A 12,339-nucleotide genomic window follows, 5' to 3' on the forward strand; every position below is an offset into this window, starting at 1 on the left:
AATTGGTTCAAAAAGGGAGTCTAGAGGGGTCTAAGAGCACATAAACACTATTCAAATTGGTTGAAATTGGTCAAAAGTAGAAGAAAAAGGGAGAAACCCTTCCTCTTTACCACATAACATTTTTGGTTGGTTTAATTACTTCTCTTACTTTCCCTATTGATTGTGATTAAACAAAAGTGAAATCAAAGCAAAAGGAAAGGGGTGGATGGAATTTTGCATGATGGGTTATGATGTCAGTACTTCCCATCATTTAGTTCTTAAGATTTTATTCTTTTTTCTTTGAATGGAATCTTACTTTGGATTATTTCTTTTACACAAACCCAATATTCTACTCATGGAATTCATCCTCTTTTGGGATCAACAATTACATAATGCAAAACCGACCCATTACTATCAACAAAATACGCGACGTTTCGACCTGTGCTTAGCACTGTTACGTCTTTTCAAGTCATTACCATACATACTAATTTGGTCGGTTATTTTATAAGGATGAATAGGGGAGCTCGGAATTCCAAGGTAAGATAGGAAGGGTGTTTTAAGGTGGTGTTGATGTTGTTGTCGTGGGTTGATGGCCACATGCATAGGCGTGAAGATGTTCTCTCTGTTTCCATTGCAGCTTTACCTTTATCATGTCCTTTGCTTCCTTTTTCCTTTACTTTCTCTCATCTCATCTCATCTCATCTCATCTCATCTCATCTCATCTCATCTATGCCAAGAAATTAAAGAAAAAGATAGCTTAAAATTAGAGAGAGATTCCAATATGCATGTGTTTATTCACCTTATAACCCCTCACGTTCTTCCATATGTGCTCAATCATATGCAACTTAAGATTCTTTCCCATTTTTAGAAGTTTCCTTCTTTTTTTTTTTTAAATAAAAAATAATGGGTCTAAACAGTTATAAACTTAGATTATAATTTACGAGCTTATACGAACATATATTTGAAAAAATAACGGGTCCTAGCCACTGAACAATATCATACTATTGTGGAGAGTCGTGTTCATATAACATTGGATCGATGAAATATTAAATGGAAGGAAGAGATAAAGAGCGGGAATGTGGAGCCAAGAAGAGAATTATGTGTTAGTAATAATTAATATGAATTCCTTTTGGGTAAAATATTCAACAAATATAATAATTATAAAAAAAGAAAATGAAATGGCATTGATTTTTGTATTAATTGTTGGGTTGTATAAGAGAGAGGAATTAGCTTTTGACTAAGTTTGGAAATAAAAATAGTCCACAAATTATGTGGGGCTTTCATCTTTGTCACATCCCACCATACACTTAGTGGAGTCTTATTAAAGTAAGGTCCTCCAACTTTATTTATTTAACCTCCACCCCTTCCCATTTAATTTCTTTTTAAATCATACCCTTTTGTTTGCATTCCTTAAAAATATTTAATAAAATTTTAAATTTTGTATGTAACATAACATACATTCAAAAATTTTAAAAATTAATAGATTTATTATATAAAATTACTTTGAATACTACACTCAAAATTTTTAATTTTATGTTTCTGTTGGTTTGTGAATTAAAAAATTCATTTAAATATGGAAATGATTTATTAAATAAAAATTTGAAAATTAAAAAAATTATTATTACAAAAAAATAATTAAAAATTTATGCATATTTTAAAGTTTAGATAGTTTTAATCAATATATAGAAAGAATCTATCTTTTGTAGAGGTTCAACTTAGTGGGGCCTAGGGAGACTAGGTCAAAGAATTATAAGAAAAGTAAGCCCAATACGATGGGCTGCTACCAATGGGCCTCCAAATCCAACACTTCACAGAACGGGCTTCGAATGGGCCATGAAGGTTAGCCATTTAAAAAAAAAAAAAAAAATTAAAATAATTATCATTGAAATTTTCCTTCAAAATATTTTATGAGGATTTACCCATCTATTAGGTTTTGATACCATGTTAGATGAACACGACTCTCCACAATGGTATGATATTGTCCACTTTAAGCATAAGCTCTTGTAGCTCTGCTTTGGACTTCTCCATAAACCCTCACACCAATAGAGAGAGTATTATTTGATTATAAATCCATGATTATTATCTAAATTAGCCGATGTGAGAGTTTCATCATCTAACACCATGTATTGATTCATGATAAGTTCGATTGACTCGAAAATAAAAATATAATTAACTTTTTTTATAAGAGAGAGAAAAAAAAGGATTGGAAGGTTACACCAAGATTTCATTTGTAAGAAAGAAAAAATTATTAATTTTTTTCTAGAAATTGTAGGGTTTATGACTTAGTAAACGCGATGTAATATTAAATAAAAGCTTATTAATTCTTCTTATTAATCTCCTTCTTTTCTTTATTTTATTTAATTTTTTAAAATTTCATGTTTCTTAAGAATGATGTAAATGGTCAACTAAACTAAATTAATCACGGTTTAAAGTGCTAATTAATTGCTCATTATGGTTTAATTATTTTCAACTCCACTTAGAATTATTAAAATAAAATAAAAAGGATGAGATCAAAGAATTAAATGAATTTTAATGTGAATTTGGTCAATACGAACTTGAACTGCAAGAAAACCCCCAATCAACTGACCTGGTTCATGCTTGGCTGAAATTATAGAAAAATTTATCATAATCTTTAAAATATGATTTATACAAAATTATATATTTAAGTCCATGATTATGATAAACTTAATTTTATATAAATATTTTTAATTTCTTTTAATTATTAAATAAAATTCTAACAATTTTCTGAAATTTTAAAACTTTGAATTTTATATCTTAACTATAGCAACCATTTCTTATACTTTTTTATTTACAAGTTGATTAAAAATAAAATTAATAAGAACATATTAATATTTAAAATGAATGATAAGACTAGGTCAAACTTAAGAAAAAGTCAAAGGTAATCAAGATAGAGTTAAGACGACGACTTGAGGGCTTATTAGTTGACATAAAAATTCGATTAGAGAGAAGACTTTGCCGCCATTTCCGGCGGGTGGTCCGACAGTGCAAGTGGTGTCGGTTTTCATTTGTTCCGTTAAATCCAACAACTCTTTTTCAAATACCTCCAATAGTACAATAGTGAAGAAACATCAATCATAATATAAAAAATAATTTTAAGAAAACTATTATTCTTAGTCTAAATTAATTTTTTAAAACATAAGAAAAAAAGAACCCATTAATATTTGTATGATTAATCTTTAAAAATAAAATTTAGATATTTTATCGAAAAAAATGTAGTAACTTTTGGATGATGAAAGTCTTAAATCGGCTAATTTAGGGAATGATTATAAGTTATAAGCAAAGAATACTATCTCTATTGCTATGAGGCCTATTGGGGGAGTCCAAAGCAGAGTTATGAGAACTTATGCTCAAACGGGACAATATCATACCATTGTGGAGAGTCGTGTTCGTTTAATATGGTAGCAGAGTCATGCTCTAAACTTAGTCGTGCCAATAGATTGGTAAATCTTCAAATGTCGAACAAAGGACTTCAAAGGAAAAGGAGTCGAGCCTCCTTGAAGGCAGTAAAAAATGGCTAAGACTCTAAGACTCCAAAGGAGTCTAGCCTCGATTATGGGGAGGCGTACTTTGTTCAAGGGGAGGTGTTGGATGATGAAAGTCCCACATCGGCTAATTTAGGGAATGATCATGGGTTTATAAAGCTATGAGAGCTTATGCTCAAAGTGGACAATATCATACCATTGTGGAGAGTCAATTTTAAAATATTTTAGAATTAGGAGCCTTTTCACAATTCATCTCGATAAAGCTAATCATAACCAACTTGCAAGAGGGAGGTCAACGATTACGTGAGTTGCTAGTCCGTTCAGTATTATCAAAAGAATTTAATAATGTTTCGGGATATTTATTCTAAGGCTACATAAACAATTGGCCCAGAAAACACCAAGTATTGTATATGTATGTGTGTGTATATATATATAGAAGCAATTGGATTTGTGGTAAGTGTTGAAGAGCAAGAGCTTGGAAGATGGCAGCCTCAAAGGGTTCAAGAATTGCTTCACTGATCCTAAGAATTCTGACCTTCATTTTGATCTTCATTTCTCTCATAATCAACGCTACCAATTCTAAAACTCTCAACAAAGGGACTGAGAATGAAGCCAAGCTTGAATTTAAGAACGTGTATTCATATCGGTAAGTTTTTTTTTTTTTTTTTTTTTTTTTTTTTTTTTTTTTTTTTTTTTGATTTAATGTTCTTGGGGATGTATGTGTTCCAGTTATTTGATAGCAGCGGCTGTAATTGGAGGTGTTTTGAGTTTGATTCAAATCATTCTCAGCATTTACCATATGGTTACCAAAAGCGAAGGAACTCCGCTCTTTTATTTGTTCAGCGATTACGTAAGTGCATGCAAAAAAGTGTTTTTAAGAACTTGAAAAGTTTGTTTTCGATGAATCTTACACGATGTTATTGTATGTAGTTGTTGTCGTATCTGTTGTTATCGAGCTCGTCGGCAGCGTTAGGAGCTGGGATCGATATGAGAGCTAATTTGAAGGAGCTGTTTGGAACGCTTTTCGACTCGTTTTTCGACCAGGGGAGTGGTGCAGCTGCTGTTCTTTTTATTGCATTCGTTTGCGCTGCTGTTGTCTCAATTCTCTCTGCATTGGCCCTCATCAGGAAGCCTTGAATCAGTGATGGTTTCTTTGTCTGATAAATTATGATCATTTTTATTTACCTTTTGTATGTGTGTATCCTTTTCCATTTCTAATCTGTAATATGTGATTTAGATTAATGAATATCTAATTTGATCGAATTAATTCTGTCTCAATCACCCGATATTCAACATAATTTTGTTTTCAACCATCATACATCATCGATGTTTAATATATTTTTCAAAAGAATATTTCATGTCGATTGGAAAGAGGAACGCGTGCTTGCCAGAATGCTCAGTTTGAAAGGGGATGAATTGTGAGATCTGATATTTGTTGGAGAGAGAAGCTAACCATTTTTATGTGTAGAAACCTCTCCTGGTCAACAAAGTTTTAAAAATTTCGAGGGAAAGAAAGTTCGAACAAACAATATCTATTAACAGTAGACTTGAGCGGTTATTGAAAGAAGCTTATGAATTTGAAATAGCGTACTTCTTTCCATAACTAACTTAGTCCAAAATATAACTTTGGGTGCACGATAATTCGAAAAAATTATATTCAATTATTAAAAAGATGACTAATGCACATATTCTAAGATATTTAAAGAAAACATCGCGAATTTTATAATGACAGAATTAAATAATGTATAGAGTAAGACAGATGAAGAGAATTTCACCTTACTTTCCAATTTTATGAACTAAGATTAATGATTAAATATTGAATTCTAATGACATAGTCCATAAGTTAAATACTTTATTAAAAAAAAAAATGGATTCTCAATCCATTTGGAAATATTATAGAATATAAGTTATAGATAATTTCCATTATTTATTTATTTTTTGAAAATCTTGAGATGAACATAATAAATAAAAAATTGGCCAAGAAAATACCAAGTCCAGCTTTTATATATATATATATATATATGTATAAGTATATGTGTGTGTATATAGTAAAAGTTGAAGAGCAAAATTTAGAAGGGTGGAAGGAGGAGATGGAAGGGTCAAAGGGCTCAAGAATTGCTTCACTGATTCTAAGAATTCTGACCTTCATTTTGATCTTCATTTCTCTCATAATCAACGCCACCAATTCCAAAACTTTCAACAAAGGCGCTCAAAATGAAACAAAATTTAAGTTCAAAGATGTTTATTCTTATCGGTAAGTGTGTTCTTAAATATGTTTTTTCTTTTAGAATTCTCAGCTATTTTTTATTCAATCTGATTCGGTTTATGTATAGATATTTGATATCAACCACGATTATTGGAGCTGTTTTGAGTCTACTTCAAATCGCTCTCAACATTTACAACGTCGTTACCAAAAGCCATCGAACTCTCCTCTTCGATATGTTCAGTGACAAGGTGAGTACAGTAATATTTGTTTAAGCTTTTGAGATTTAAGGATGTTTGATGTTATGTTATGTCGTGTCATGTAGCTGTTGTCGTATCTTCTACTGTCGGGGGCCTCAGCGGGGTTAGGCGCTGGCATCGATTTGAGAGTCGGTCTTAAAGAGCTGGTTGGCAACCTTTTAAACTCGTTTTTCGACAAGGGAAATGCTTCGGCGGCTGTTCTTCTCCTTGCGTTTATTTGCGCTGCGGTTGTCTCAATTCTCTCTTCCTTGGCCCTCATCAGGAAGCCTTGAAAATATAGTGTTGGTCTTCCATATTTGCTTTGTATTGATAAAATATAGTTTTTAATATTCGTTTAACAAAAAATAGGAACAATCTCATATTATATAAATTATGAATTATTTTTCCTTTTTTCAGGAGAGCGATTTTACATTTTCGTTTGCTTATTGGGCTTTCTCTACATAGCCCAATAACATTGTGGCCCAAACGTTGAGCCCAATGAGGCATCGTATAGGCCTTTTTTAGAGTAATTTGAAATTATAATTAATTATAATTGAGTTTTATAATAATTAATTTGTATATTCAATATGATCAATCATTATTAATTAATATATTGCATTTACAGATAATAGGAAGCAAAGTTAAAATAAATTTCAGATTTTTCGATGTTTTTCATGTGCGTGCTTCAGATCTTGCTTCCAAATTGGTTCTAAGTCGATGAAGCTCTCTGATGTAATTATGTATTCTGTCTATAATCAGCACGAGGAATAGCGAGAATCCTGTTGCCAAACACTCCCAAATCAAAACCATTTCAAAACAGTTCATTCATGAATATATTGAACACAAAATCTTTAAAAAGAACAGAGCTCACCGATCATGGAGGCTTCGAGAAGGCGATGAGCCATGAGAACCTCGTCGGTCTGGCTGAGGAAGCCGGCCTCCGCCGTTCGCCGGCGGATTTCCGCCGCATTGTAGAGAGTTGAGGCGAAGAGCACCAGCATGGTGGCGGCAACGGTCTTGACCACCAAAGGCCCTCTCCCCTGCTTCAATCTGTCCAATCCACTGATTATGAGCTTTCTGAATGGAGTTCTGAACAGTAAAACCAAAATCAAGGCCATCTCGGTCAATACCAGGTTGAACACCACTCGAATCATCTCTAATGTCCCTTAATTTTTTATTTTTTTCAACGTTTCGGTTTTTAAATGGCTTCGATTTAAGTCAGGGGTTCGATCCCTGCCTTGAGGTTGCGGTTTGGTTTAAGAATTTGTACTTTTACCCTACTGTATGCCAATCTTTCAAAGATTCTTTTTTTTTTTCCTTTCCCAACAATAGAGAACTTCAACATCAAAGCGTGTGGAAAAGTGTTTGAGCTGAACGATGAGAAAAACATTTATCTGGAAGGACAAACTATATGCTAAACCATAAAGTAATACAATTGCATAAATGTATGAACAGAACAAACTTGCAAACATTTTATGAAAAGGTACTAAGAGAAATGCAAGAAACAGAAAATGGGTCAGTAATCCCAAGATGTTTCTGGAAAAGAAAAGGGAGGAAGAAGAAGAATGAAGAAGCTGAAATTGATATCTGATTTCAAGCGCACAACTAGACAGTCTTTCTGAATTCCTTTTATCAGAAACAGGAAACAGCACACCTATACTCAAATAAGAAGGCAATCGGAATAAAGTTCAAGGTTGCACTCATGGTTAAGTTAGGAATAACATATCCCCAAACTTTAAGTATTAGCTTTCATGACTTTAGCTTTCATGACTTTACTTTTAAGTTTCTCTAAAATGCCTCTCACACTCTAAATTAGCTGATCATACAATATGATCCTATCTTAAAAAACAATAAGCTGGAATTTTCATTTATATAAAGAATCTTGCCCACATCTGTTGGAGAGGAGAGCGAAATTTTTTGTAAGAGTGTAGAAACTTCTTCCTAGCAAACATATTTTAAAAACTTTGAGGGAAAGCCTAAAAGGGAAATCTCAAAAAATATAATATCTACTGTCGGTGGGCTTGAGTTGTTACAAATGGTATCAGAGCCGGCCACCGGGTGATGTGCCAGTAAGGAGGTTGAGTCCCGAAGGGGTAGACACGAGGCAGTATGCTAGTAAGGAGGTTGGGCTCTGAATGGGTGGATTGGGAGGATCTCATATCGATTGGAGAAGGGAACGAATGCGAACGAGGACACTGAGATTTGAAGGGGGTGAATTGTGGAGGGTGAATTGTGAGATTCCACGTCGGTTGGGAGGAAATGAAACATTTTTTTATAAGAGCGTGGAAACCTCTCCCGAAAGAGAAAGCCCAAAGCAATATATATAATATATACTAAGGGCTGTTGTTCTGAATCCCATTGATCCGAGGAGATAGTCAAATTAGAAGACAGTAGGCAGAAAGTATAAGATGTGCCTTCATCAAACAGGTTGCAGGCATTGTCAAGTTAAATTGCACACGGCACACACACCTAATTTCTGGAAAAAGGAGAAGCTGAAATTGATATCTGATTTCAAGAACATAGCTAGACAATTGTTCATAATCTCATTGATCAGAAACAGAAATGGAAGTCCTATACTCAAATAAGAAGACAATAGGCAAAAAATAAAAGGTGAACATTTCATCAAACAGGTTATAGGCATAATCAAGATAAATTGCACCCAGCAATCGTCACATACATGACCATATTTCCGACTATGAATAATCATCAGAGAGTGACTCTACGTATTTAAGAACACAACAGATTGAGAGAATACAAGATTTGGTTTGTAGATGTTGTGGACGACGGAGGCGCCGGCGAGAAGCGAAGAGATGATGACGACGAAGGACCAACCCACCGAGGGGGTTCCAGTGGGGAGCAACCGACCACCGAATTTCTGAGCCATTATTCAGCTCAACACCGTACAAAGATATCAATTTCTCACCCTAAAAAGGTTTCATTATTCAATCTGCCCGCCAACTGCCCTTTAAATAACCGGTCCAGGGCTCCGGCCCGGCTTCAGCTTCGCAAACCCGTTGTTTTTTTTTTTTTTTGTTTTTGTTACATTTTCGATTTTGGGTTAAATATTTAATTTAGTATGTTTTAACATTTTGAATGCGTCGAATTGTAAATTTGTACTGAGGAGATGACTAGGAGGAACGCGCTGCATCCGTCGTTGGAATTAGCTCTCCTACCCCAACTGCACGCCATTTAATAAGCCTACTTCCCAACCTCCCCCTTCAAAACCCACTTCAAACCCAGAAAGCTTTCGCCATTTTTTAATAAAATCCCTGAGCAGATCTCATCATATAACCATTTCTGGGTTCTGGGTCCTCTGATTCTGCTATTTCAGGATCTGGGTTGAAATCACAGTGGGGTTAATTTGGCTGTGAAGATGAAGGTCTCGGTAGTTTCTCGCAGTGGGAGAGAAGTTGTTGACGGCGGCATTCAACTAAGCGATTCTGTAAGTGTTCGGATTTTGATTCAATTACTGTTTCTTTCTCGATTCTTGGAATACAAGAAAAGATGATAAGAGTACAACTTGTTTTGGTGGCCGTGTTCTGTTTCTAGACCTATTAATTTGGCTTCTTACGGTTGAGTAGCTGATGGGATCTTAAGTTTCATGGACATTGTTGTTTAATCCTTTGCAGGCTTCGGTGGCGGATCTGCAGGATGCGATTTACAAGCGAAGTGAGTACATGAGGGTAGAATGTTTTCTTTAATTGTTGCATACATGTTCTTTTTAGCTTAGAATTGTTAGAAATCTTAGCTTAGATTTGACATTTTTGTTGGAGTGAGTGATAGAACTGGACTTGTTGTTAAACGGATGAATCTAAAGATTAAGTTTAGCCTAGCACAATAGTTTAAGCTTTTGGGTGTGAAACTGTAACAGCTATGCAGACATATTGTCATGTCCTCTTTGAGCTTCACTTTTCGGGCTTTGGCTCAAGGTTTTAAACGTGTCGGCTAGGGAGAGGTTTTCACATCCTTATAAAGAATGCTTCGTTCTCCTTCCAACCAATGTGCGATCTCACAATTCACCCCCATTTGGGCCAACGAATCTTACAATCCACCTCCGTTTTCCTCCCCAACCGATGTGGAATCTCACAATCCACCCCCCTTCAAGGCTCAACGTCTTTGTTGACATTCTTTCCCTTCTCCAATAGATGAGAGACCCCAATCCACCCTCTATGGGGCCCGACGTCCTTGCTGGAAGACCGCCTCGTTTCCACCCCCCTTCGGAGCTCAACCTCCTCACTGGCGCATCGCCCTGGTGTCTGGCTTTAATACTATTTGTAACAGTCCAAACCTACTGGATATTGTCCTCTTTGGACTTTTCCTTCAAAGCTTCCCTTCAAAGTTTTAAGACGCATCGACTAGGAAGAGGTTTCTACTCTTTTATAAAGAATGTTTTGCAAAAACTGCACGGCTGACAGGTGAGGAATCAAAATATGTTTCACTACTTCATAATAAAGTATTTCTATCTTATCCTTCCTGAAAATTAGTTCTTTCATTACTGTAAAATGGTTAAATGGTTCTTAAGCAGTAGCAAATTGGTAGTCTTTTAGCATGCATACATGTAAGTCGATATCAATTGTTATGTAAAGTGCAGCTACCTGATTTCGTTGTTTCATTGAAACAGCCAAAAAGTTCTACCCTGCTAGGCAGCGGTTAACTCTTCCAGTTCAACCTGGTTCAAAGGAGAGGCCTACTGTTCTTAACTACAAGAAAAGCCTCAGAGAGTATTGTAGCAACAACTCAGACAACATAACTGTTGTCTTCAAGGACTTGGGTCCACAAGTTTCTTATCGTACTCTCTTCTTTTTTGAATACTTGGGCCCCTTGATCCTCTACCCCATCTTTTACTACTTCCCTGTCTATCAGTTCTTTGGCTACAAGGCCGAACGTGTCATCCATCCGGTTCAGACGTATGCAATGTACTACTGGTGTTTTCACTACTTCAAACGAATCATGGAAACATTTTTCGTGCATAGGTTCAGCCACGCGACCTCACCGCTTTCAAATGTGTTTCGAAACTGCGCTTACTACTGGTCTTTTGGTTCGTATATTGCATATTATGTTAATCACCCACTTTATAGCCCTGTTGGTGACCTTCAAATGAAGATTGGGTTTGCATTTGGTTTGCTGTGTCAAGTGTGTAACTTCTACTGTCATATTTTGCTGAGAAAACTGCGGAGCCCTGAGGGGAATGGGGGATATCAAATCCCAAAGGGGTTTCTGTTCAACATTGTGACATGTGCAAACTACACAACAGAAATATATCAGTGGGTAGGCTTCAATATAGCTACACAGACTGTCGCTGGTTACATCTTTCTTGTGGTTGCTACTCTTATCATGACGAACTGGGCCCTTGCAAAGCACCGTCGCCTCAAGAAGGTATAGTATATCTAACTTATTTCTCTTAGTTGTTCTTAAGGTTAGGAATCACGAACCTCCACAATGGTATGATATTGTCCACTTTGAACATGTAGTTTTGCTTTTGATTACTCCAGAAGACCCATGGAGATAGTATTCCTTACTTATACACCTATGATCGACCCCTTACTTACTCACGTTTATTTTTCTTTCACATAATGACTTTTCCGTCCCTACGTGCAGCTGTTTGATGGGAAGGAGGGAAGGCCAAGGTACCCACGCAGATGGGTGATACTTCCTCCATTTCTGTAGAAGGATTGATTGGGCGGCCTCAGATCCATATTTTACCGAGTTGGTAGCTCTAAGTTTAAAATGTCCCTTGAAGAACACCACAAGATATCATTTTCTCAATGTATTTGATGTTCTATGAGGTTGTCTTAACAGTACTTTGCCTTGTTCTTTGTGTTGTATGGGAATCAAAATAAATTATTATTTATTGGGACATTTTTATTAGCTGATTGATATATCATAATTTTGAAGTATAATTAATTTATTCAAATTAAAATTGTAAATAATAATAATAATAATAATAAGCTATAATTAATAAGAATTAATTAAGTATTCCATTGTGAATGCATAAATCTTTTTTGAATTCTTTTTATTGTTTTATTAATAAATCATTATAATTGTATAGGATTTATATTTACATCTCATTTGATATAATTTATTCCGATTGAATTATAAATTGTATTAAATATTTGTAATTAAAAATTTATACAATTTTATTATATCATTTATTCGAGAATAATTATTAAGATTGATTAGAAAATAAAATTTAAAAAATCTAATTTAACGTACATAAAAAATTAAATCAAAATTTACATTTTTCATATCATCAAACTCAGCTATTTTATTTATAGGCTCATAAATAAATTAAGATTAGAGTTTATTATTACTATTATTATTATTATTATTATTATAATAAATGTAAAATATAGATGACAATAACGGAGGAGTAAGTGTGTATTGTTACTCATGCCAGCTGTCTTTTTAGGATTAA

General features: G+C 34.6%; 4 protein-coding genes across 4 annotated transcripts; 3 read left to right on the forward strand and 1 right to left on the reverse strand.

Annotated features, from left to right (window-relative positions):
- Window positions 1-3,901: 3,901 nt before the first annotated feature.
- Window positions 3,902-4,718, forward strand: LOC111803504 (CASP-like protein 4D1). Its single transcript, XM_087118315.1, has 3 exons — window positions 3,902-4,128; window positions 4,212-4,332; window positions 4,413-4,718. Exons 1-3 carry the CDS (start codon window positions 3,965-3,967, stop codon window positions 4,617-4,619), a joined length of 492 nt encoding a protein of 163 aa, XP_086974441.1. The 5' UTR covers window positions 3,902-3,964; the 3' UTR covers window positions 4,620-4,718.
- An 813-nt stretch (window positions 4,719-5,531) lies between these two features.
- On the forward strand, window positions 5,532-6,445 carry LOC111788777 (CASP-like protein 4D1). Its single transcript, XM_023669281.2, has 3 exons — window positions 5,532-5,736; window positions 5,816-5,936; window positions 6,011-6,445. Exons 1-3 carry the CDS (start codon window positions 5,573-5,575, stop codon window positions 6,215-6,217), a joined length of 492 nt encoding a protein of 163 aa, XP_023525049.2. The 5' UTR covers window positions 5,532-5,572; the 3' UTR covers window positions 6,218-6,445.
- A 37-nt stretch (window positions 6,446-6,482) lies between these two features.
- LOC111778900 (uncharacterized) lies at window positions 6,483-7,653 on the reverse strand. Its single transcript, XM_023658905.2, has 2 exons — window positions 6,796-7,653; window positions 6,483-6,703 (listed from the first exon to the last, which is right to left on the reverse strand). Exons 1-2 carry the CDS (start codon window positions 7,076-7,078, stop codon window positions 6,597-6,599), a joined length of 390 nt encoding a protein of 129 aa, XP_023514673.2. The 5' UTR covers window positions 7,079-7,653; the 3' UTR covers window positions 6,483-6,596.
- A 1,361-nt stretch (window positions 7,654-9,014) lies between these two features.
- Window positions 9,015-11,792, forward strand: LOC111778892 (very-long-chain enoyl-CoA reductase). Its single transcript, XM_023658896.2, has 4 exons — window positions 9,015-9,366; window positions 9,554-9,593; window positions 10,546-11,300; window positions 11,523-11,792. The coding sequence occupies exons 1-4, from the start codon at window positions 9,298-9,300 to the stop codon at window positions 11,589-11,591; spliced, it is 933 nt and encodes a 310-aa protein (XP_023514664.2). The 5' UTR covers window positions 9,015-9,297; the 3' UTR covers window positions 11,592-11,792.
- Window positions 11,793-12,339: the final 547 nt, after the last annotated feature.

Source organism: Cucurbita pepo, chromosome 1 (assembly GCF_057944985.1).
Source record: "Cucurbita pepo subsp. pepo isolate OVF chromosome 1, ASM5794498v1, whole genome shotgun sequence".
Lineage (NCBI taxonomy): Eukaryota > Viridiplantae > Streptophyta > Magnoliopsida > Cucurbitales > Cucurbitaceae > Cucurbita > Cucurbita pepo.

Excerpts from the sequence above, each read along its gene's own strand:
- LOC111803504 (XM_087118315.1), top strand. The coding sequence starts at position 3,965 with ATGGCAGCCTCAAAGGGTTCAAGAATTGCTTCACTGATCCTAAGAATT. Across the intron at positions 4,129-4,211 it reads AAGAACGTGTATTCATATCG|TTATTTGATAGCAGCGGCTG; the intron begins GTAAGTTTTTTT and ends TATGTGTTCCAG. Across the intron at positions 4,333-4,412 it reads TTTATTTGTTCAGCGATTAC|TTGTTGTCGTATCTGTTGTT; the intron begins GTAAGTGCATGC and ends TATTGTATGTAG.
- LOC111788777 (XM_023669281.2), top strand. The coding sequence starts at position 5,573 with ATGGAAGGGTCAAAGGGCTCAAGAATTGCTTCACTGATTCTAAGAATT. Across the intron at positions 5,737-5,815 it reads AAAGATGTTTATTCTTATCG|ATATTTGATATCAACCACGA; the intron begins GTAAGTGTGTTC and ends GTTTATGTATAG. Across the intron at positions 5,937-6,010 it reads TCGATATGTTCAGTGACAAG|CTGTTGTCGTATCTTCTACT; the intron begins GTGAGTACAGTA and ends CGTGTCATGTAG.
- LOC111778900 (XM_023658905.2), bottom strand. The coding sequence starts at position 7,078 with ATGATTCGAGTGGTGTTCAACCTGGTATTGACCGAGATGGCCTTGATT. Across the intron at positions 6,704-6,795 it reads TCTCGAAGCCTCCATGATCG|GATTCTCGCTATTCCTCGTG; the intron begins GTGAGCTCTGTT and ends GTTTGGCAACAG.
- LOC111778892 (XM_023658896.2), top strand. The coding sequence starts at position 9,298 with ATGAAGGTCTCGGTAGTTTCTCGCAGTGGGAGAGAAGTTGTTGACGGC. Across the intron at positions 9,594-10,545 it reads GGATGCGATTTACAAGCGAA|CCAAAAAGTTCTACCCTGCT; the intron begins GTGAGTACATGA and ends TCATTGAAACAG. Across the intron at positions 11,301-11,522 it reads AGCACCGTCGCCTCAAGAAG|CTGTTTGATGGGAAGGAGGG; the intron begins GTATAGTATATC and ends CCCTACGTGCAG.